At 39.9% G+C, this 26440-nt stretch overlaps 1 protein-coding gene across 2 annotated transcripts in view; it reads left to right on the forward strand.

Annotated features, from left to right (window-relative positions):
* KIF16B (kinesin family member 16B) overlaps positions 1-26440 on the forward strand; it is a 999411-nt gene that overhangs the window by 583914 nt on the left and 389057 nt on the right. For both annotated transcript variants that reach the window (XM_053712121.1, XM_053712122.1), the window contains one exon: positions 11329-11382. In XM_053712121.1, coding sequence (XP_053568096.1) covers positions 11329-11382 — 54 coding nt within the window. The remainder of the gene's footprint in view (positions 1-11328; positions 11383-26440) is intronic.

Consider the following 26440-nt stretch of genomic DNA (forward strand, 5'->3'; position numbering starts at 1 on the left):
TTCAAGACCAGAAAAGAGAAAGGCCTTTCTAAAGTGTGTGAGAGATCTCTCCTCTCTTTGTTATAGTACCAGTAGCCCAAACAGAAAGGGGTCTAGGGTACTATCCAAATCTTTTTGTGGTTCCGAAGGAGGAGGACACGTTCCGCCCGATTCTGGACCTAAAGTGTTTAAACAAGTTTCTGAGGGTTCCATCGATCAAAATGGAAAGATCAGATCTTTTCTGCCCATAGTTCAAGTTGGAAAACATGTTAAGGAAGATGTTTTAACACACAGGGTTTGTTTTTCAGCCGGCAGCAGCCGTAGCCACGGTTGCCAGAGCTGCAACATATTGGTGTGAATCCCTGTGTGAAATGGTCGAGGGGGAAACTTCCATCGATGAGATACAGGATAAGATTTAGGCGCTGAAGGTCGCCAATTCTTTCATCTGTGATGCCAATATGCAAATTATTCGCCTGAACGCTAAGGTGTCAGATTTTTCTGTTTTAGCTCGCAGGGCTCTGTGGCTAAAGTCTTGGTCTGTGGACATGACCTCTAAGTCGAGGCTGTTGTCCCTGCCTTTTCAAGGAAAGATTCTGTTCGGTCCAGGATTGGACTGGATTTGATTTACAGGAGGCAAGGGAGCTTTCCTACCGCAGAATTAGAAGGCTAAGCTTAAAGGATCTACTTTTCGCCCCTTTCATGCAGACAAGGCCCAGCGCCAACAGCCCGCTGCGAAAGTGGACCAGTCCAAGGAAACTTGGAAGCAGGCTCATTCTTGGAACAAGTCTAAGCAGAGCAAGAAGCCCACCGAGACAAAATCAGCATAAAGGGGCGGCCCCCGACCGGTCTCTGGGCCAAGTAGGGGGCAGAGTATCTCTATTCTCAGAAGCCTGGTTGCAGGACGTTCAGGACCCTGGGGTTCTGGAAGTTGTCGCCCAGGGTTACAGGATAGGGTTCAGATTTCATCCGCCCAGGGGCAGATTCCTCCTGTCAAACCAGTCTTCAAGACCAGAAAAGAGAGAGACCTTTCTAAAGTGTGTGAGGGATCTCTCCTCTCTCGGTGTTATAGTACCAGTGCTACAAGCAGAAAGGGATCTAGGGTAATATTCAAATCTTTTGGTGGTTCCAAAGAAGGAGGGCATGTTCCGCCCAATTCTGGACCTAAAGTGTTTAAACAAGTTTCTGAGTGTTCCATCGTTCAAAATGGAAACAATCAGATCTATTCTGCCTCTAGTTCAAGAGGGACAGTTCATGACAACTATAGACTTGGACACTTACCTTCATGTGCCAATTCACAGGGACCACTTCAAGTTCCAAAGATTTGCATTTCTGGACCAACACTTCCAGTTTGTGGCCCTTCCCTTTGGTCTGGTGATGGCCCTGAGAGTCTTCACGAAGATTCTGGGGGCGCTACTTGCAGTGGCCAGATCCAGAGGCATTGCTATGGCGCCCTATGTGGACGACATCCTAGTCTAGACACCATCGCTCAATCTTGCAGAGAATCATTCGAGGGCACTTCTTCTTTTGCTCCAATCTCACAGTTGGAAGATGAACTCGGGAAAGAGTTCCCAGCAACAGGGTGGAGTTCCTGGGTACGATAATAGACTCTGTCCATGAAAATATTTCTCACAGACCATCGACACAGGAAAAGTGTGTCCTCTTGTCTTGCCCTTCAGTCCTCAAGTGCTTTGGTGGCTCAGTGTATGGAGGTGCTCGGACTCATGGTTTGCAGCATAGACGTCATTCCATTCACCAGGTTCCATCTCAGACCTCTTCAGTTGTGCATGTTGAGACAGTGGAACGGTGATCATTCAGATCTATCACAGCAGATATCCATGGATGCTCAGACTTGAATCTCCCTCTCTTGGTGGATCCGTCCAGAGCAACTGTCCATGGGGACATCCTTCTTGAGACAGTCCTGGGAGATTGTGACCACTGACGCGAGTCTGGCAGCATGGGGAGCTGTTTGGGGTGCCAGGATGGCACAAGGAAAATGGACCCGGGATGAGTCTCTCCTTCCAATAAATATTCTGGAACTCCGAGAAATCTACAATACTCTGAAGGAATGGCCTCCTCTGGGGTCATTCAGCTTCATCAGATTCCAGACCGACAACATTACCTTTGTGGCTTACATCAACCATCAGGGGGCTACGAGGAGCTCCCTAGCCTTGAGGGAGGTGTCTTGGATCTTGGAGTGGGCGGAGTCCCACAGCTGCATGCTCTCAGCGATTCACATTCCAGATGTGGACAACTGGGAAGCAGACTTTCTCAGCAGGCAATCCTTCAATCCGGTAGAATGGTCTCTTCACCCCGAAGTGTTTGCAGAGATTTGTCACAGGTGGAGAACGCCGGAGATAGATCTCATGGCATCCAGACTCAATTGCAAGCTATCCCGATATGGGTTGAGGTCCAGGGATCCCCAGGCAGAGCTGATAGATGCCTTAGTGGAGCTTACATTTTTCCACCATTACCACTTGTACCTCATGTAGTGGCACGCATCAAACAGGACCGAGCTTCGGCCATTCTAATTGTTCCATCGTGGCCGCGGAGGACGTGGTTTGTGAATCTGGTGGGGATGTCATCCTCTCCGCCGTGGAGGTTACTCTGTCGCAGGGATCTGCTGGAACAGGGTCCTTTTCAACATCAAAATCTTGATTCTCTGAGGCTGACTGTGTGGAGATTGAACGCCTAGTCTTGGCCAAGAGAGACTTTTTTGAAAGTGTGATTGATACTCTCTTTAAGACAAGGAAGCCAATCACTCGTGGGGAGGAGAGTCCACGGCTCCCTCCCATATCTCCAATAGGCGGACCTAAATTTAATCCATATTCTGGCACCATTTATACCCTGATATTTCTCCTACTGTTCCTTGTTCCCTCAGCAGAATGACTGGGGGATGAGGGAAGTGGGGGAGGTATTTAAGCCTTTGGCTGGGGTGTCTTTGCCTCCTCCTGGTGGCCAGGTTCTTAATTCCCAACAGTAATGAATGAAGCCGTGGTCTCTCCTCCCCATGATGGAAATGAAATTATCAGGTAAGCATAATTTATGTTTTTCCTCTTACTTATTTACTGTACCCACACACCTTATATACCATTTTTCTCACCATTAAATAGACATTCTAAAGATACCATTATCAATTTCAGTTTACCTACTCAATACTTCACCTTCTTTTATATTCTGTTCTCTCCATGGCATTTTTCATTAAAATTCTTCCTTATTTCGAAGTCACATTTATAAAGCAGTTAAAATCCTTTGGATGTGAATGATGATCTGTGGTACACATCAACCCCTCAGAGTGGCTGTCAACCATGTATCGTCATACTGGGGGATCCCGCTTCTAAACCAGATCCTGGGGGTCCCCCTGCACAGTCTCCTTAACCATCATTGCCTCTTTTTGGTAGGTGGTTTGAAGTCAACTACCTGTTAATATAGGGAGTTATGGCTACTAAGCCAAGGGGCTCGGGGAGGGCTTTACAAACCTGTTTCTCATCTGCCTGGCCACTTACAAGGGTGTTTGGAATGAGGGAAACCTGCTCTCTCAATTAACGGGTTGCATGCCCCTGTAAGTCAAGGGAGTCTTTTCTTTCAAATGTCTCTGTCACAAATGGATGTTCTGTACCTGCTTTTTTTTAGTGTTTTAGCATTTTTCAGGATCACCTGACAAGATGCTCCTCACTTGAAGGGGGAGGGGGCTGCCCTTTTATATGATGGGTCACTTGTTCTTCTAGCATAAACAAGGAGGAAACTGCTCCTTTAAATGCATCTGTAGGCTATTGCCGTTTTAAAGGTGATCAACTGCATCTTATAGAGTATGTGACCCCCTCATGTGAAAGAGGGAATTGCCCTCTTTTAAATGAGATCACACCACCCTTTACATTTCAGGTGATCACCTGCCTCACGGACACACCTGTGCAGTGTTTGACAAGGGGGAGGTGCACTTTTAGAGCCCCTATCCCTCATAAAACATAGTGGTATAAGACTTCATTTTTGGAAGTGGGAAACAATTTCTTTCCAATGTGGGACTTAAACCCCTGTTATTAGTTATACATGTCAGTCTCCTACCAAATATATTTATTGTGTGGAGGCAGTGGCTCCAGTTGACCCCCCTATCTCCCAAATACAGCATAAAACACATAAGCATACAATATCCCTCACATAAAAGAGTTTCAAAGAGTAGTCTCATATCCCTTTTGATAGCATGTGATTACCATGTAAATTGCACTTATTTTCTAGGAGCCTTGTATCATGCTCTGGGCTATAAAAGGTCTGTAGCACCCCCAATTAAGTACTACAATTGCACAAGTGATTACTTTTTTAAAAAAAATGGAGAGTCCCCTCTCCACTATGGGTTTATAGAACTACATTGGTTAGGGTTATGCCATAAGATGCCCCCCACAATACAAAAACTTAAAACCCCATGATTGAAAACAGCAATTCTGCTATTTCAAACTAGTGGTCCTTTTGTTTCCACACTATCAGATGATTGTCATAACAATGACAAATTTCTCACATATTTAGTTCTATTTTGGGGATTATGGCAATTATTAAGAGGCCTTTGTTACCCTTTCACCTTAGAAATATACCATAAGACCCCTCACTTGAAAGAGTGAGGTCCCACAATTCAAATAAGGGATTTTAGGTTTTTATAGCTGTCAAGTGATCACCATTGTAATGATGATAACCTAGCAGTAACCTTTTGTTGTTGATGTTAGGGCTTATAGAGCCATGTTTGTTTAAAGCAATAAAAACGTTTAAAAATCAAAATAAATGGGAGAAGTTTGAAAATGTAATATGTGATATTTTGTTAAATTTTATATAGATGACATTTTATTTGGTAGTACAACTATTTTATATTTTTTGCTGCACTGAGGGAGTTTGGACAAAATGGGTAAAGCCACCTCTCTGGGAAATCAGAATATTGTATAATTTTAAAATGTATCTAATATTTGAATTTTTAGATATTTTATACATACTAATTTTCAATATATGGTGTGTATAGTTTCAAAACTAATACATTTTATCTTTTGATTTTTAATTATCAGCTATTATTCAAAAATATAGATATAAAATCCTAAATGTTGGCATTTTGGGAAGGTGAACGAATGCTAAATGGGGGTACAACAAAGTTTGGGTTTGAAACAAACGGAATAAGGACTCCCATGCTGCTATTCACTATGTCAAATTTATTTTATTTATTTTTTGCATTTCATATGGGGATTTTTTCTTATATTATGACATTTCTGCAAACATACGGCTAGATTACGAGTTGTGCTTTAGGGTAAAAAAGCAGCGTTAAGATTCCTAACGCTGCTTTTTTTTCGCCCGCTGGTATTACGAGTCTTGAAGGTTTAGAGTCACCACACAGGCGCACACTTCTTTGGCCTTACCACAAAACGACTTACGTAAACTTTGTAAAGTCTTTTTTCTATGGGACTTCCATAGTGCTGATATTACGAGTCTGTCTTGGGAGGCCAAAAAGTGAGCGGTACACCCTACCCTGTCAAGAGTCCTAATGCATTGTAAAGTCAGTAGTTATGAGTTTTATGGTACAACGCCGTAGCATAAAACTCATAACTAAAGTGCTAAAAAGTACACTAACACCCATAAACTACCTATTAACCCCTAAACCGAGGCCCTCCCGCATCGCAAACACTAAAATAAAATGTTAACCCCCTAATCTGCTGCTCCGGACATCGCCGCCACCTACATTATATTTATTAACCCCTAATCTGCCGTGCCCAACATCTCCGACACCTACCTACACTTATTAACCCCTAATCTGCCGCCCCCAACATCGCTGCCACTATGTTAAAGTTATATACCACTTATAAAAAAAATTTAATAAAGTTATAGGACCACTTCTGCTCGGCTTGGATGAAGACTTCTGCCCGTCTGGAGGACCACTTCGCCTGGCTTGGATGAAGACTTCTCCCGGTAAGTCAATATTCAGGGGGTTAGTGTTAGGTTTTTTAAAGGTGTATTGGGTGGGTTTTATTTTTTAGATTAGGGTTTGGGCGGCAAAAGAGCTAATTGCCCTTTTAAGGGCAATGCCCTTCCAAATGCCCTTTTCAGGGCAATGGGGAGCTTAGTTTTTTTTAGATAGGTTTTTATTTGGGGGCTTGGTTGTGTGGGTGGTGGGTTTTACTGTTGGGGGGGGTTGTTTGTATTTTTTTTTTTTTTTTGCAGGTTAAAGAGCTGATTACTTTGGGGCAATGCCCCGCAAATAGTTAATAACTATTTAATAACTATTCTACCTAGTTAAAATAAATACAAACTTGCCTGTAAAATAAAAATAAATCCTAAGCTAGCTACAATGTAACTATTAGTTATATTGTAGCTAGCTAAGGGTTTATTTTACAGGTAAGTATTTAGTTTTAAATAGGAATAATTTAGGTAATGATAGGAATATTTATTTAGATTTATTTAAATTATATTTAAGTTAGGGGGTGTTAGGTTTAAGGTTAGACTTAGGTTTAGGGGTTAATAACTTTAATATAGTGGTGGCGACGTTGGGGGCGGCAGATTAGGGGTTAATAAGTATAATATAGGTGTCAGTGATGTTGGGGGTGGCAGATTAGTGGTTAATAAGCGTGAGATTAGCGGTGTTTAGACTCGAGGTTCATGTTAGGGTGTTAGTTGTAGACAGAAATTTTATTTCCCCATAGGAATCAATGGGGCTGCATTAAGGAGTTTTACGCTGCTTTTTGGCAGGTGTTAGACTTTTTTTCTGCCGGCTCTCCCCGTTGATCCCTATGGGGAAATCGTGCACGAGCACGTTACACCAGCTCACCGCTGACTTAAGCAGCGCTGGTATTGGAGTGCGGTAATGAGCAAAATTTTGCTCAACGCACACTTCTTGTCTTTTAACGATAGGTTTCTGAAAACTCGTAATACCAGCGCTGCATGTAAGTGAGCAGTGAGGGAAAACTGCTCATTAGCACCGCACAGCCTCTAACGCAAAATCGTAATCTAGGTGTTAGTTATTTTCTAAAAATGCTATGTATGCTGAAGTAAATTGGATATAATTTTTGTGGGTACCTCAAAAAAGTTGAAATGTGTATGTAATTCCAAATAGGGCCAAACAATAAAAACATCTCCAGTACAGGTGTGTGAAAATGGCTCATCTATGAAGTGGTTGAAGGGACATAATATTCATATGCTAAATAACTTAAATGTAGCATAACTGTAAAAAGCTGACATGAAAATATCACCTGAGCATCTCTAAGTAAAAAGGGAAGATATTTTTCCTCAAAATTTCTTTAGTTTACAAGAGTAAATGCTCCATGAACAGTTATACTTCAGTTGGAGTAAAGCTGCAAGTTGAAAAAACAAACAAAAAAAAACCCCAAAGCACAATAGCCAATCAGCATCAGTAGTGTTGAGGTCATGCATTGCTTTGCTGTGATTTCACAGTAAACTTCTTTAGAAGTTTATAGACGATGCAGGCTTCAGCGTAACTGCTAAAACCTGCGTCGCCCGCAATTTCCCATCACACATCTGGGGGAATCAATATATACGGCACCAGCAGTTCATTAAGTGCCTTAAGTCGGATAAACTAGTGATTCCAGAAATGTGCGTAAATACACATTTCTGGAGTCGCCAGTGATTTACGGCACGTTAGAAACTGCCGGCGCCTAAGAAAAAAAAGTTAAATCTTCAGTAAAAGTCTATCATGTCTCCCAAAAATAAACCCGACACGTCAAAACCTCTATAACCGCCATCACCCCCATATCGGAACTAATAATAAATTTATTAACCCCTAAATCCGCCAACCCCAACATCGCAAACTACCTAATAAATGTATTTAACCCATAATCCACCATTCACCCACTTCGGAATCTACCTAATAAATCTATTAACCCCTAATCCACCATTAACCCACATCAGTCTACCTAATAAAACTATTAACCCCTAATCGGCCAAACCCACACAACGCTTTTAAGAGTGCCCAATAAATCCCTAATCTAAAAAAATCCCCCCCCCCCTAAAAAAAAAGCCTAAATCTAACCCCCAAATAGGTACTCACCATTCCTGAAGTCCGGCGGAGAAGGTCCTGTTCCAGGCAGTGAAGTATTTTTTTCCAAGCGGGGACCTCTTCCTTCTTCATCCAGGACCAAGCCGGCACGGAGCGGAGATGAGCGCGGAGCAGGACCGGCAACCGAGGAGCCATGGAGCGTGGAGGATCCTTTTCGTACGATCGCCGCCCTACACTGAATATTGAATTCAAGGTACGTGTTTAAATATGGTGTCCCTTTCATTCCTATTGACTGATTTGATTCTTCAAATTCAAATCATCCAATAGGATGAGAACTACTGAAATTCTATTGGCTGATTTGAAAAGCTCCACAGCTCCAGCTCTACGCTCCGCGGTTGCCAGTCCTGCTCCATGCTCATCTCCGCTCTGCGCCAGCTTGTCCCTGATGAAGGAGGAAGAGGTCCCTGCTTGGAAGAAGATTTTGGCCGCTTAGAAAAAAGACTTCACCAGCTGGAACAGGACCTTCTCCGCCAGACTTCAGGAACGTTGAGCACCTATTTGGGGGCAGTAAAAGAGCTGAATGCCCTTTTAAGGGTGATCCATCCTTTAGGGGCAATGGGTAGTTTAGGATATTTTAGTGTTAGGTTCTTTTTTTATTTTGGGGGGTTTAGTGGGTGGGGGGTTTACTGTTAGACAGGGAATTAGTATTTTTTAAGGTAAAATAGCTGTTTAATTTAGGATAATGCCCTACAAAAGGCCCTTTAAGGGCTATTGGTAGTTTAGTATTAGATTAGGGCTTTTTTTCATAGGGATTAGGTTTAATTTTTAATTTTTTATAATTTGTTTTTTTATTTTATGTGATGTTAGACTTTTTTATTTTTTGTAATCTTAGATTAATTTAATCTTAGGTTTTTTATTTTTAAGTAATGTTAGCTTTTTATTTTAATTGTAACTTAATATTTTTTAATTTAGGTAATTGGGTTAATTTAGGGGGTGTTAGGTTAGGGGGCTTAGTAATTGAATTAGTTATTTGCGTTGTGGGGGTTTGGCGGATTAGGGGTTAATAGATTTATTAGAAATATTTTGTTGTGGGGTTTGGTGGATTAGGGGTTAATAGTTTTATTAGCTTTATTGCGTTGTGGATTAATGGTGGATTAGGGGTTTAAGCTTTCATTAGGTAGATTGTGATGTGGGTTAATGGCAGATTAGGGGTTAATACATTTATTAGGTTTATTGTGATGTGGGTTAATGGCGGATTAGGGGTTAATATATTTTATTAGTTATTGCAGTGAGGGTTGGGGTTGACATGTATATAGATATTGTGCATGCGTTAGGTGTTAGTTAATATTTTCAGGCAGTTACAGGAGTTACAGCGCTCACATTTTCAGCGTACGGCTTGCTGTGCCTGCCTATGTGTGACGAGGTAAAATGGAGTAAAATGTCTCCATTTTCACTGCATAAGTCCTTGCGCTGAATATGTGATACTGATTTGCAACGTGGTTCTATGTTAGTTTATGGAAGTAAAAATTGCGGGCGACGGGTGAAATATACGCGTCACATTTACATGTGGCGCCGTAAATGTGATACCAAAACCGCGTAAAAACGCTGCATATGTAATCTTGCCCCTAGTTATTTGTGTAAATAAAGTATGAATTAATTAGCTTAAATAAAATTTGTATTTATTTATATTTAAAGAAGCAAATGCACCCCACCACTCATTTATTTTTGTAAGCTAGGAAGATAAAAGTGGAGAATACAATACAGAAGGACATTAAAGGGTCATTAAACACTGGTAGAATGATGTATTTAGAGCAAATATTAGCCTGAGAATAATCTATACATGTATTTTTTAAATGACATTAGTTTTTTAAATATTGAAAAAATAAGGGTAACATTCAAATGTCCGTGGGTGCTGCCATATTGTAACTAAGTTTTTTTTTTTTTTTTTTTGCTAAGGCTAATTAAGGACAGTTATCAATGGCTTACATGAATGTACAACACTGTGGGGATTACAGCTGTTTCTGCACTTCCACTTTTAACAGGAATTTGGGAATCACACAATATTCAGAATTAAATTACAGGAAAAGGAAACAAAATAATGAAAGTATTAAGCAAAGTTAACAAAACAATGAGAATCCTGTTAAAACACAATAAAATAAAGTCCAACATACAAAAAGAAAATGTGTTAAGTGCACAAAAATATGATATGCGTCCTGGAATCTTCCATGTAGGTGTCCTTAAAAAAGGAAACAAATAATAGTGAAGTCCTTCACTATTATTCACTATTATTCGCTTCCTTTTTTGAGGACACCTACACGGAAGATTCCAGGACACATATATTTGATTTATCTACAAATACTCCTATAGACTGTAATTGTGGTTTTCTGTAGGAAAACACTAGATAAGGTTTTCTTAAAGTTTGTGATCGACCCTTTTGTGTTTCAGAGGGCTATTATAGTAAAACAAAAACAGAAAAAATTAAATGCTTTAATCCATTAGAGAATGTAATTTAAAGACTTTTGACCCTAGACTACTATATGTTTTAACCCCCACTAATTCCACATCTGAGTGGTGCGACTTGTTCTAGACCAGCAGTGCTCTGCAATGCCTGAGCTGTATTTTGTTAAACACATAAATAATTTACAATTGAAAGTCTTAAAATGACATGCTCTGACGAGTTAGACTAATATTTATTTATTTTTAATTAAAACTTCATGAAGATGAAAAGAGGTAACATATCTTAAAATAATTAAGTTGTAGTGAGATTAGATATGTTCTTCTTTACTAAAAGTATACCATTACAATTGGGTCTGTTTATTTTCGCTATTTAGTTGGTCAGCTTTGCTTTTGCTATTGATGTATAAAATTATGTTTTCTATGTTCCTCTAATTTCTGTCAATAATTCTTTTTTTAGTCTTCCTACTTTGCAGTTCTATAATTTTTTATTATTATTACGTTTTCTCTAATTGATCACTTTACTTTCTCTCTACCTTCTGTGGCAGCCTTTTGCCTGTAAAAGGACCAATTTGTCTAAGGTAGAGAAACTCAATTTCTATGTATTGATTGCCATGCCTAAATGTAGTGAACCTTCAAACCACTGTGCTTATCATTTATCTGTCTTATTTAACATTACCACTTAAATAGTTTCTGCTAAGAAATTCATTTACATTTAGAATTTCAAATAGATGTGCCCAGCAGCCTGAAACCTAATTAGTAGCTCTGGTCAAACCATTTTTCATTTCTGTGAAACTATAGAGAAAAAAACCCTCTTCATTTTTAACTTTACCTTAATACATTTGTTTCTTGTCTCCATTCACTTAATGTTGGACATGAGTAATTTTCTTACTAAATGTATGTTTTTATTGTTACAACTGTAGACTGGAATTTGAAAGACAACAAAGAGAGGAACTGGAAAAACTGGAACATAAAAGGTAAATATTTATTATTATGTCCAACAAATGTTTATATTGTTGGTTAATGTTCAATGGTAAAAACAAATTCATATTTTATACATTCAAAATATTTTAATTAAATATACAGAACTAATGATTAGGTACTTTCAGAAACCAAAAAAACATTATACAAAATCACCCAAAAATAAAATAGCTTACAAATTTTGTGTGCACATTTCACTATTTATGTTGCTCCCTTTTTGATAAATGTATCTCTGAAAATGTTGGCTTTCTTTCTTAAGAGTCCACGATTACTTACTGTTGGTCACTCATCAACTGGTCACCAAGAGGAGGCAAAGACACCATTCACCAAGAGCATTAATATCCGTCCTACTTCCCTGACCCTCACAGTATTTCTTTGCCGCGCTGAGGAGCAGGTATAGATAGATGCTTTTAGGATTTTATTTAATAATGATTACAGGGATATTAATCCCATTTTCTCTCAAAAGGTGAAACTTGGAAGAGAGGGACATAGAAGAGTACTGGTTGTGCAATGTAAATCTCCTGCGGGAGTTGTAAGCACAAGGCTTCCTCCGGTGTCGCTGTTCCTTTAGCCTCCTCCTGTTGGGCCATGAATATTTACTCCCTTAGCAAATCCTCTTGTCAGTATATGGCCGGGTTATAATACAATATATTTAATAATTATTCTTTAAAACAAACCCCCAATAAAATGCATATATGAAACAATGAAATTGTAATGAGCTGAATGTGGTTGTGGATCTCAACTGCGGAAAATATATGATTGTATGCCTTACTTTAAGATACAATGAGGAAGTTACAATGTATCTGTCTGTATGGCAGATGAAAGTTACTATTTGATTTAAATTCCTGCTCAGTATTTCTGAATCAGGTTGCTCAGCAGTTGTTAACCAAACGCACCGTGGATGGGATACACTTTTCCTGATAGTCACTGAGTACACAGAAGGAGCGTTAAGTCAGTAAAGATGCAGCAAGCTGTTAGTCAATTGAAGTGTGATACACGCTGATAGCTGTGCTGTTTGTGAGAGCTGACAGGCAGATGGGTGGAGCAGGTATTAAGTGCTGTGCTGTAGCGTTACTCACAAAAGTTCAGTCTGAAGTTTATCACGCTACTCCTGAAGCGTGTGTAGAGGAATATGAGGAGGTATCCTGTGAGTGTGGTCCAATCTAAGTTAAGCGTCTGTACAAAATTATAAAGTTCACAACTTATATCGGATGAGACTGCAGTTGCGGTTTGGAAAACACTTGATCTGCCAGAGGCAATTAAGCAGGAAAATAATGCAGCAGCGGTGTTTGTTAATCCAAATTAGAATTGTTCAGACTTAGCATATAAGTCTCTTTCAGTTGCTCTAGTAGGCTCCGTATTAGAAAAGGTTTAAATACCTTCAGATAGTTAGACTTGAACAGAGAGAGGAAAATCCCTGCAGCAGGTCTGTGAAGCTGTATGCTAAACTGGAAACAATACTGAAGCAGGGAGGAAGGCGTGTCCAGGCTTTAAATAACCTTTCTAGGTGTGAGCACAGGTAAAAATTAAAGGGACAGAAAGGAATAAGGAAATCCATGACATACCCCCCACCTCAGGGTAGGTGCCCGCAGCTACGAATCTAGGTCGTTCTGGATTCCTCCTGTGAAATAGGGATACCAATTTGGGAGCATGAACATTCGAGGAAGGTTCCCAAGAGTCATTCTCCTCAGAGAATCCCTTCCAACGGATTAGGTATTGAAGAGATCCACGGTAAATACGGGAGTCCAGGATGGCATCAACTTCGTATTCCGTGTCCGAATCCTGTAAAATGATAGGAGGAACCTGGCTGGCCACCTGTCTAGTTTCACAATGAGGTTTTAACAAAGAGACGTGGAAGGTGGGATGAAGTCGAAAAGTAGAAGGCAGATCCAAGGTAACAGCATTTTGGTTCACAATCTTTGTGATAGGATAAGGACCAATGAAGACAGCACTAAGTTTCTTGCTGGGGGTTTTCAGTTTTATATTCTTGGTCGACAGCCAAACCAGATCACCTATTTTATAGGAAGGTGGTTGACGTCTTCGGAGGTTATAGTAACGTCTCTGATGAGCCTGAGCATCAGCTATATGCCTCTTGAGTTCTTTGAAAAGATCCTGTAGATCCTTAGTGATGTCATCAACCTTGGGACAGTTTGAATCTGTCCGAGGGTGAAGTTGGAAAGAAGGGTGAAAAGCATAATTCGCAAAAAATGGTGTCTTGGAAGTAGTGGAACTTGTAGAATTGTTGTATGCATATTCAGCCATAGCAAGGGTATTAGCCCACTGGTCTTGATGGCTGGAACAATAAGAACAAATATACTGTTCGAGCCATTGATTTATTCTCTCTGTTTGGCCATTTGATTGGGGGTGAAATGAGGAGGAGAATCGGAGTTCTACTTGCATAGTGTCACATAATTTTTTCCAAAAACGAGAGGTGAATTGACTACCTCTATCAGTTACAATGGAATCAGGGAGGCCGTGTAATTTGACGATGTTGTTCAAGAAAAGAACTGCAAGTTCTGATGAAGTTGGGAGCTTATGATATGGGAGGAAATGGGCCATCTTGGTAAGATGATCAACAACAACATGTATGGTGTTGTAACCAAGTGACAATGGAAGTTCAACGATGAAATCCATTCCTATGGTTTGCCACGGTCGGTCTGGTATCTGTAATGGTAAGAGTAATCCGAAAGGAGGTCTTTTATCAGTCTTGGAAACTGTACAAATGTGGCAAGATTGAACATATCTTTGCACAGAAGTTCTAATAGCAGGCCACCAGTACGTACGTGAAAGAAGATCATAGGTTTTGTGGATTCCAAGATGTCCTGCCATCGGTGAGTCATGATGTTCTTTCAACAAATTGTCTCGAAGGGAGGGTGGTACATAAAGACGTCCTTGGTGGTAATAGAGACCATCTTGTCCCAGTGTGAGTTTAAGCTTAGGAATGGAAGTATCCTTCTGTTGTAGGAGTTTAAGGACTTCAGGATAAGTAGGAGATAGAGTAATGAAATGCTCAGCTGGAATGACTGTACCAGGAGTATCGGATTGATGAGGATTGGTATCTTTTCTGGACAAGGCATCCGCTTTCCCGTTCTTACTCCCTGGTCTGTAGGTTATATGGAAATCAAACCTTGATAGGAATAAACTCCATCTTAGCTGTCTGGAGGATAAGGTATGGTTAGTCAGAAGGTATTCCAGATTTTTGTGGTCCGTATAGATTAGTATCGGAAATTTACTGCCCTCTAGGAGATGTGTCCAGTGTTCTAATGAGACCTTGATCACTAACAACTCCTTTTCGCCTACAGGGTAGTTATATTCGGCTGGTGTCATTACTCGTGAAAAGAAGGCAACAGGGTGGAGTGGATCTTCTGGAGTTTTACGTTGAGACAAAATGGACCCTAGAGCGTAGTTGGAGGCGTCAACTTCAAGTACATAATGGGCATCAGGGTCTGGAAACTTAAGAATCGGTGCTTTAGTGAAAACATCCTTAAGGTGTTCGAAAATAGCCTGTGTTTGAGGTGTCCAGTGGAAGGTAGTATTAACGCTTGTAAGAGAAGTTAGAGGCTTAGTAAGAGAGGAATAATTCTTGATGAATTTCCTATAATAATTGGAAAAACCGAGGAATTTTTGCAGGTCTTTTTTAGAGGAAGGTATGGGCCAGTTTTTAATAGTTTGCACCTTTGAATCATCCATCTGAATTCCTGTGGGAGTGATAGTATAACCCAGAAAAGTAATAACAGAGGTATGGAAGATGCACTTTTCCAATTTGGCAAAAAGTCGGTGTTGTCTAAGGCGAGAGAGTACCCAACGGACGTGTTGAACATGTTCAATGATGTTGGTAGAGTATATCATAATGTCGTCCAAATATACAACTACACAGATGTCAAGGAGATCACGGAATATATCGTTTATTAGATATTGGAACGTTGCCGGGGCATTACAGAGCCCGAAAGGCATCACCTTATACTCGTAGAGCCCATATCTTGTTCTGAAGGCGGTGAGCCACTCGTCTCCTTTTCTGATCCTGACGAGATTATAGGCTCCACGTAGGTCTAATTTAGTGTATATGGTGGCTTGACTGAGACGTTCGATGAGTTCGGGAATTAGAGGTAAGGGATAGCGGTTCTTGACTGTCCATTTATTAAGTTCCCTATAATCAATTATAGGGTGTAGGGAGTTGTCCTTATTTCTGACGAAGAAAATGCCGGCCCCGGGAGGGGAAGAAGAGGGTTGTATAAAGCCTTTCCTTAAATTCTCTGAAAGGTAAGTTTTGAGGTGATCTAGTTCAGGCTGTGATAGAGGGTATATGTGCCCGTAAGGAATGGAAGCACCTGGAAGTAGTTGAATAGGACAGTCGTACGGGCGATGTGGAGGAAGGGACTCTGCTTCCTTTTCACTGAATACATCTTGAAAATCTTGATAGTCAGAAGGAATAATTCTTCCAGTAGGATTTATAGAACAAATCAAGGAGTGTTGAAAACAGGTGTTCTTGCAATAATCTGAGAGGAATTCGACTTCAAGGCGATCCCAATGTATGGTGGGTTGATGTGTCTGTAACCATTGTAGACCAAGCACCAAGGGAAACATGGGAGAATTTATCACATCAAAGGATATGAATTCAGTGTGTGCACTTGACGTGGAAACCTTGATGGGAATAGTTTGGTGTGTAATAGGACCGGAACTAATTGTATTACCATCAATAACTCTAATGGACACAGGTCTTGCTTTCAACACAGTGGGTATTTTATTTATAGTGACAAAAACAGAATCAATATAGGAAGAATGTGCCCCAGAGTCGATGATGGCTTCACTGATTTGCTGGTGTAGATCCCACTGTAAGGTAAGAGATAAAGAGCAGTAAGCAACTTGGTTAACATTAGTGGTTAAGCATGTGGTTTTTCTGAAGGACTTACGTTTCTTCTGCCTTTGTAAGATAGGACGCTCTCTTACAGTATGTGCATTTGAAGCACAATACATGCAGAGGTTGTTTATGCGTCTGCGATTCCTTTCTTCTGGTTGTAAAGGGGCTCTAGTGAATCCCAAATCCATAGGTTCTGAGGTTTGAGTGACTGTAGGTTTTTGGTAAGTAGAAGAGGGTCTTGTGGTAGTATCCATACCTTGTTTTTCTGATTTGCGTTCTCTCAACCTTCTATCAATCTGAATACTTAGTGTGATTAGTCCTTCCAAGGACCTAGGAAGCTCTATGCGAGCGAGTTCATCTTTAAGGGCATCATTTAGACCTAAACGATACTGATTCCTAAGGGCAATATCGCTCCACTCAGTATCTTTACTGTATTGCTTGAACTCACTTAAATATTCCTCCACCTGCTTTTTCCCTTGTTTAAGAGATCTCATTTTAGTCTCTGCAGTAAGCTGAGTGTTAATATCTTGATAAAGAATTGCCATTTCCTTGAAGAAATCTTCCAGTGATGTTAAAATAGGATGATCTTGCTCAAAGAATGAGTCAGCCCACTTGCGGGGTTCACCTCGCAGAAAAGAAATGACCGTTAAAACCTTAATTCGTTCAGTTGTGTAGGTTTTAGACTGAAAAGGAGATTACAGGAGTTTTTGAACTGAGAGAACATAGCCCTGTCCCCATGGAATTTGTTGGGCATAGATACTTGGGGTTCTGGGGTAGCCTCTGGTGTGGCTGATTTACCCATTGAGTCTTTTATTATATTGTTGAGTGTCTCATTTTTGACTTGTAAATCTCTAAAGCCATGACTTAGCTGATCCACCCTCTGGGAAAGAGTGTAAACAATTTTAGGTAATTCCGCTGGATCCATTTTATGTAGGCTTCAGTATTATGTAATGAGCTGAATGTGGTTGTGGATCTCAACTGCGGAAAATATATGATTGTATGCCTTACTTTAAGATACAATGAGGAAGTTACAATGTATCTGTCTGTATGGCAGATGAAAGTTACTATTTGATTTAAATTCCTGCTCAGTATTTCTGAATCAGGTTGCTCAGCAGTTGTTAACCAAACGCACCGTGGATGGGATACACTTTTCCTGATAGTCACTGAGTACACAGAAGGAGCGTTAAGTCAGTAAAGATGCAGCAAGCTGTTAGTCAATTGAAGTGTGATACACGCTGATAGCTGTGCTGTTTGTGAGAGCTGACAGGCAGATGGGTGGAGCAGGTATTAAGTGCTGTGCTGTAGCGTTACTCACAAAAGTTCAGTCTGAAGTTTATCACACTACTCCTGAAGCGTGTGTAGAGGAATATGAGGAGGTATCCTGTGAGTGTGGTCCAATGTAAGTTAAGCGTCTGTACAAAGTTATAAAGTTCACAACTTATATCGGATGAGACTGCAGTTGCAGTTTGGAAAACACTTGATCTGCCAGAGGCAATTAAGCAGGAAAATAATGCAGCAGCGGTGTTTGTTAATCCAAATTAGAATTGTTCAGACTTAGCATATAAGTCTCTTTCAGTTGCTCTAGTAGGCTCCGTATTAGAAAAGGTTTAAATACCTTCAGATAGTTAGACTTGAACAGAGAGAGGAAAATCCCTGCAGCAGGTCTGTGAAGCTGTATGCTAAACTGGAAACAATACTGAAGCAGGGAGGAAGGCGTGTCCAGGCTTTAAATAACCTTTCTAGGTGTGAGCACAGGTAAAAATTAAAGGGACAGAAAGGAATAAGGAAATCCATGACATACCCCCCACCTCAGGGTAGGTGCCCGCAGCTACGAATCTAGGTCGTTCTGGATTCCTCCTGTGAAATAGGGATACCAATTTGGGAGCATGAACATTCGAGGAAGGTTCCCAAGAGTCATTCTCCTCAGAGAATCCCTTCCAACGGATTAGGTATTGAAGAGATCCACGGTAAATAGCAGGTCTGTGAAGCTGTATGCTAAACTGGAAACAATACTGAAGCAGGGAGGAAGGCGTGTCCAGGCTTTAAATAACCTTGCTAGGTGTGAGCACAGGTAAAAATTAAAGGCACAGAAAGGAATAAGGAAATCCATGACAGAAATCAATATTTTATTCCTAAATTCTTTATATTAGTTAAAGTTATAAACACATTGAATTATATTTATAGAAAACCAGATTATGAATCAGATGATGCACACGTATGCTGTTATAATATCCTTACAAAGATCATAAAAATATATCTTTACAATTTACCTTATTCAATGGATTGCATTAAAATAGCACAATGAAATACAAGAGTATAGATCACTAACTTTAACAGTGCTTAGCTAAACAATAGAACAATATATTTAACAGTTTCTTATACTTCACCCAAATAAGCAAATCAATTCTTCCAGGGTTCCTCTGTTAAATCCAATTTCACCTCATAAATTAAGAGGTAATTTTTGCAAGATGGATAAAAATTAGGCCCAGATTGCTTTATAATAGACTGGATCCCAAGGCAACAGTTTGTCAGTCAAAATTCAGCATAGAGTCCTTTTTTTCTCTTGCTTTGAGTTATATCACGCAATATAATCCCACCCCTTTTTATTCTAATCATAGGTGATTATTTGGAAATGCCCCATGGAAGCTTGTCTCGATTGGCCCTTCGGATGCTTAGCATTGATTGGTTATTTGGGAGACTCCTCCCTGATTGGCTCATCTGGCTCTGCATGTGTTCCAATAGTTAATTTATTTGGCTGTCATACCAGTTTTAATCCCCTAGGGGGCAGCAGACAACCGCAAATGCAGTTGTCATCCATCAATTATTGCCACAGTTCAATACATCCTTATAAAGTGATTATTTAAACTACTTTAATGTCTTGTATTAATCACTTACAATTTTAATATACATGGATCACACAGTACCATTTTTTTCTGATCATTTTAAGGCCGAACGTAAAAATATTCCACTTATGATATATTAAAAATGCATTTAAAAATCATATTAATAAGCTATTGCACTGTCATTTATTTGCTCTCCCCAGAATCATACTATTTAACATCCTGGCATTATATTCATACAAACACAGCATATTTCACATTCTTAATAATTTTTGAGTACACAGATCCATGTTTAGGTCTAATACTCATAGGACATCTTGCTGTCTGTAAAATAAAGAAACAAATGTTAGCATTTTGAAACAAACATTTATATATCTACCATACAGATATTGATTAATTTATCTGTATGGTAGACATATAAATATCTACCATACAGATAAATTAATCTATATCTAATATGTTACTGTTAGGCATTTCCTCTCAGGATATATATATATATATATATATATATATATATATATATATATATATATATATATATATATATATATATATATATATATATATATATATGTGTGTGTGTGTATATATAGATATATATATATATATATATGTATACAGTCTGAGAATCAATTATACTTTAAATTTAAACACAAGTTGTACTTTAAAAATGAATTTTAAAGCTAGAATACAAACATGTGTTTCTGTTTAATTCAGTGCACGTTTATCTGAGGCTCAGGGGCAATTAACAGGTCTGTGCTAATTACTCAGATATTCTGTGTGTTACCCCCTACGGGGCTATGAGCTTCAAAGGTAAACCTTTTGTTGTCAGATGTTCTGTTAATTAGGAGAAATGTATCTTATTTCTGATCTAAGATTTGCAATACACATCCATATAGATGACCATATCTTTAAAATAACTGCCTGATCTTTGAAATGACTGCCTGAACTAATTAGACCAAATGTTTTCTTTTGAATCCTTAGATGTCTAAGGTAGGGAAGGGGGTCTATTGTAGTTACAGTCTCACAAATAAATTAATCATTTGGTGTAGACAACCATATATATATATATTAAATAATATATATATATATACAGTATATATATATATATATATATATATATATATATATATATATATATATATATATAAACATTTTTATATCACTCACAGATACCCTGACACACTGTTGGTTAACAGTACAGTATGGGCTCTCTTCTGTATTCTTATGTTATATCAGCGTAAGATCAGTGTAGTGGGCATTTGCTGGGTAAGTTCCTGCAATCCTCACATAGTTCAAAGGCTATTAGCATGTACATAAGCTATTGTACATCATAACCAGTATACAGCAGTACAGTATTTCAGCTGGGCTTACAACTAGAAGCTGCTTAACATTTATTCAGTTAATGTTTTTATTTTAGTATATAGCCAGCATACAACAGAACAATATTTAAGCTGAGCTCACAGCTAGAAGCTGCATTATTGTGTTTTATTGCACTATATAGTATTACATTATATACACTGTTTAAGGGCACTAGTTATTTTATGGTATGCTCAGGTTGGTATGTGTTAGAGTGCTCTATTGTGCCCTAGTGATTAACTTTGCAGCCAAAGAAGCAGAAGGTTAAGTACATCAATTATTGTGGTAACAAATATATGAACTATTTAACATCAGGTATACATATTAAAGTACTGTGAGGTAGTTCCTTACTACTACTTTCTGCTGTTTTCATTTCCCCTTCTACGATTTCCCCTTCTACGGTGTCTCATTTTTTATGGTTCAATAGTACCTAATATCACATGTATTGTGTATTGCCTATATTTCAATAGAGCAGACTGTAGCTTCCCTTACTGGGTTAGAATCTATAGAGGGTAGATCTGCAGATTTTGGTTTTTACATCAAACTATGTATACCTTGCAAGTCGTTTACTGTCTGTCCTCTTGTTCAACTTTGCAGTACTTGCTTGAGATCTGTATTTACATCCCATTTGACTACTTTTACTACTGTAGATCCAGTTTGCCCTCAGCCAGCATAGACTACACCAGGGGGGAGGGGGGGCAACTAATCTTACTCCAGGTTTTAAGGGTTTATTAAAGCCCACTATTTCAGAAGTGTTGGCTGCTATGCTGCCTTTAGTAAGTGTAAGCCAGCGGAGGTGAGATTCATATAGCCCCTGCTGCTGTGGAGCTACTTCCAGGTATCAGAATCTGATTTCTCTTCTTGGCTCTTGTGGGGTGAGTTGGCTTTTGCAGATTGTCTTCTCATTCAGATCAGGAGTCTGAGGAGGCATTCTTTAATTCAAGCTTGAGCTCCTACGTTCCTTACGTAAGGTAACATAGTAGATGAGGTAGAAAAAAGACCGAGGCCCATCGAGTTCAACCTATACAATTCTAAAATACTTAAAAAAAACTCCAATTAATCTTAAATAATCCCACTAGAACGTAACCCATTTAATACTAGCAATCATATCCATGAATTTTGTTACTAGACAGAAATGTATCCAAACAATTTTTAAATGTATCTAGGGTATTGGCATTTGCTACCTCCTTTGGTAATGAGTTCCACAATTTTATTGCTCTTACAGTGAAAAAAACGTTTCTGTTGCAGGAGATTAAATCTCCTTTCCTCCAACCTAAAATTGTGACCTCTTGTCACAAAAAAATTTATTGGAATAAACAGAGCTTCTGCCATCTCTGTATATGGGCCTTGAATATATCACGTCACCTCTCAAGCGACTTTTTTCTAAAGAAAACAGACCCAAATTGGCTAGCCTCTCCTCATAGCTTAAATTCTCCATACCCCTTATTAGCTTTGTGGCCCTTCTCTGAACTTTTTCTAGTTCTGCAATATCTTTTTTTGTGATCGGTCCCCAGAACTGCACTTCATACTCAAGGTGAGGTCTTACCAGGGATTTATATACTTTAGGTAGTTTTACAAACTTTCAGGATCCTAAGCCTGTTGGCGAGAAGGCTGTAAAAAAGCTGAATGTTATCTTCAAACCAAAAAATCTCTACTTTAGAGAAAATGACTATGATTCTTCTTATAGACCACACTTCTTTCAGAGATCAACTGGATAGGAAGCTGGCAAGCTACCTCAAGAAGTCCTTCCTTCAATGTTTTTTTTTTTTTTTTTTTAAATTTCAATCAGCTGTAGGAGATCATTTATATTGCAGGAGCAACATCTCTCCGTTGTGATTCCTTATCTGAATTGGTATCAGAGGAATCATATGTATTCAACCTCAAGTTACTTATACGTAACTTGAGGTTGAATAATTACTTCACTTAGTATGCGATAATCTCATTATTACTAGAATACGGCTCTGGCTGTTCCTTCTAAAAGATCTGTAGGGTTGAATCAGGGTCTGCAGATTTGGTTTTAAAGTCAAGACTTCTATCCTTCTCTTTTAAAAGGAAAGACCTTGTTTGGGTAGGTTTGGATTCCATAATTACCTCTTTTTACCCCAGTATAAAATAATTGTATTTTCAAGGGTAAAAACAATAATTGTTTATCTGGAAATTGAATTCATTTTGGAATAAATCCAAGCAGAATAAAGATTTTATTTTCAATGCAAAATCGTTCTGAAGGTGTGACCCCTGACCTAGACTATCTTTTTCTGTTAGGGGGCAGGTTAAGCCCTTTTCAGAAGGATTTGTCTTAGTCTGTGCAGGACCTCTGGGTAATAGAATTTTTTTTCAGGGTTACCAAACAGGTTTTTAGTCGGGTCCTTCATGAGGGCAGGAGAGCAGAAGAAATGTGGCATTCCTTAAGTGTACTCATGATTTGGGGGACATGGGAGTGATAATGCTTATTACATGTCAGTATGCAGGTAGGGATTCTATTCCAATTTTTTAGGGTTACAAAGAAGGAGGGAATGCTCAGACTCCTCCTGGATCTGAAAACTTCAAATACATATTTCCTTCCATAAGGCAGGGAGAGTCCACAACTTCATTCCTTACTGTTGGGAAATACAACACCTGGCCACCAGGAGGAGGCAAAGATACCCCTTCCCAAGGATTTAATATCCCTCCCACTTCCCCTATCCCCCAGTCATTCTTTGCCTTTCGTCACTATAGGAGGTGGCAGAGAAGTGTCAGAAGATTTGGGTAGTCCTGTATGGGTATGTTCCCTTTGAGAAAAGACTGGAGTTTTACGTAATCATGTCAACCTCTCAGTGAGAGTATTGATGAAAGTTAGAGTCTGGAGATGCAGGGAAAGTTTTTCTGTGAACCTATCCAGACTGTTGCTAACAGCTCCTGAGCAATCATTGTTGACGAGTTTCACTGCTTGCTGCTACACACTCAAGTCCATGTCAAAAGCGCTGCTGCAAGACTGTGACATTTGAGAGGCTGTGCCCGTTTCACAGCATGGATGCTGGAGGGTAAGACCGTTTTTTATATAAACATTTTAAAACGCTATACAGGGTCACAGTGTGGCTCCTTTATACCTCGATAGGATCAAGGGTTAATATCTCCTTCAGGGAGATTATATGAACAGTTTGGGGATGTTATAACTGCTTAATGTGAAGGTTTTTTTTAAGCTCATAGGCTGTTTGTTTTTGGTTTGGAACAAACAGTGTTCACTTTCGTTTTTTAAGTGTTGCTCAGCTCATAATAGCTTGGCACCCTTTTTCATAGCAGAGAAAGTCCTGTCTTACGTTTCCTAAGATCCTGCTGCAGACATTACTCATGAGGAGAGCATTTTTACTGTTGGCTGTCTGGGTCTAGGAGGTGGTGAGTGCCCCAGCTATTGGGAGTATTAAGGTGCTGTTTTTTAAATAAAAGAGTTTCTTTTTGATTGTCCTTCTGTGGGTATATACAAAGCTATGGAGGACTCTGATACTACATTAGAAGGTTATGATCCTTCTGTACTGATTAATAATTTCTGTTTATATTGTGAGGAGGCTGTGGTTTGCCCGTCTGCTCAATTTTGTTCCATTTGCCTAAACACTGTTCTAAAGTCTAAGAAGGGAGACAAGCCTGCTAATACTCAAAGCGCTATTAGCCCTTCTGAGCCGTCTACTTCTCAGGAAGTTGGGTCCCGAGAAATTACTACCCTTTCTACATTACACGCTCCACATGCAGTTCCCCCGCGGCTCAACTAATCCTCCATCTGGAGGGGGCTTTTTTCCAGCGGACTTTACCATGTAGTTACAATCGGCGGTGTCTGCGGCCCTCAGTGCCTTAACTTGCTCTAACAAATGCAAGAGAAAGTTCTCCTGACCTAGAGTCATCTAAATATTTGTCGGATTTAGCTACTATATCCCAGCTTTCCGAGGATGAGTTAACCACTGTAGCTTCAGAGGGTGAACTTTCTCAGTCAGAGACTTCAGTTTCTAAACTTCCTTCAGTGGAAGAACCCTCCTTTTAGATTTAAAATTGAGCATCTGTGTTTTTTTATTACAGGAGGTTCTGTCTACTCTAGAGGTTCTAGAGGCTACACTCCCTGAGGAACCTAAGATCACTAAATTAGACAGGGTTTACGAAGATAGGAAGGTCCCTCTGACTTTTCCTCTGCCAGTTAAGATGGTGAACATTATTAGTAACGAATGGGAAAGAGTAGGAACTTCTTTTTGCCCCTCGTTTACTTTTAAAAAATTATTCCCGGTCCCTGACTTGAAATTAAATTTGTGGAGCTCCATCCTGAAGGTGGATGGCACTATCTCCATGCTGGCTAAGCATACTACTATCCCCCTGGAAGATAGTTCTTCTTTTAGAGAGCCTATGTATAAAAAAATGGAAACTTTTCTGAGGAAGATGTTTGAACATACAGGTTTTTTATTTCAACCCGTGGCAGCTGTAGCCGCGGTTGCTGGAGAAGCTACCTACTGGTGCGACACTCTGTCGGAGCTTATTGAGGTGGAGACTCTCCTCGAGGATATTCAGGAGAGAATTAAGGTACTGAGAATTGCTAACTCCTTCATCTGTGATGCAAATATGCAAATTATTCGCATAAATGCAAAGGCAACTGGCTTTGCGGTTCTAGCCTGCCGAACTCTCTGGTTAAAGTCTTGGTTTGCAGATATGACTTCTAAATCCAGACTCCTTTCTCTTCCCTTCAAGGGGAAGATTTTATTTGGTCCAGGGCTGGACTCCATTATCTCTACGGTTACCAGAGGGAAAGGTGCCTTCCTACCGCAAGATAAGAAGAATAGGCCTAAGGGCGGCAACTGTCTAATTTTCGTTCCTTTTGTGCTGACAAGTCACAAAAACAGCAGTCCTCTTCCAAGTCCGAGAAGCCCACTCACTCCTGAAATAAGTCCAAACAGACTAAGAAGCCCGTCAAGAACAAATCTGCATGAAGGGGCGGCCCCCGATCCAGGGTCCAAAGGCACATGTTTTTTGAGAACATTCTGGGAGATTGTGACTACGGATGCAGGCCTTTCCGGCTGGGGAGCCGTTTGGGGTGCCAAGAAGGCACAAGGTCTGTGGACTCAGGAGGAGTCCTCCCTTCCGATTAATATTTTGGAACTGTGGGCAATCTTCAGTGCCTTGAAGGCTTGGCCCCTTCTGGGTTCGTCCCAGTTTATCAGATCCCAATTAGACAATATAACCTTGAATGCCTATATCAACCATCAAGGGGGAACGAGAAGTTCCTTGGTGATGAAAGAAGTATCTCAGATACTAGAGTGGGAAGAGACTCACAAATGTACCCTTTCAGTGACCCACATTCTGGGTGTGTAGAACTGGGAAACTGACTTCCTCAGCAGGCAATCCTTTCACCCATGGGAGTGGTCTCTTCACCCGAGGTGTTTGCAGAGCTATGCAGCGAGTGGGGGATGCCGGAGATAGATCTCATGACATCCCGCCTCAATACCAAGCTACCCAGGTACGGGTCGAGGTTGAGGGATCCTCAGGCGGAATTGATAGATGCCCTATCAGTACCATGAAGTTTCAGACTCGTATATCTTTTTCCTCCATTACCGATTCTCCCTTGTGTGGTGGCGCGCATCAAGCAGGAGTGAGCATCTGTGATTCTGATTGCTTCATTCTGGCCGTAAAGGACGTGGTTTGCGGATCTGTTGGGGATGTCTTCATCTCCTCAGTGGAGGATACCTTGTTGCAGAGATCTGCTGACACAGGGTCCCTTCGCTCATCAAAATCTAGATTCTCTCAGGCTGACTGCGTGAAGATTGAATGCTTAGTCTTGGCCAAGAGAGGGTTTTCTGAGAGTGGTATTGACACGCTGGTTAAAGCTCATAAGCCAGTTATTAGTCGTATCTACCATAAAGTTTGGAGGACTTACTTGTACTGGTGTGAAGAGCGTGGCTTTTCCTGGCATAAGGTTGAGGTTGCCAGAATTTTATCTTTTCTCCAGGATGGACTGGAGAAGGGCCTATCTGCTAGTTCCCTGAAGGG

The sequence above is a fragment of the Bombina bombina genome, chromosome 4 (assembly GCF_027579735.1).
Source record: "Bombina bombina isolate aBomBom1 chromosome 4, aBomBom1.pri, whole genome shotgun sequence".
Taxonomy (NCBI): domain Eukaryota; kingdom Metazoa; phylum Chordata; class Amphibia; order Anura; family Bombinatoridae; genus Bombina; species Bombina bombina.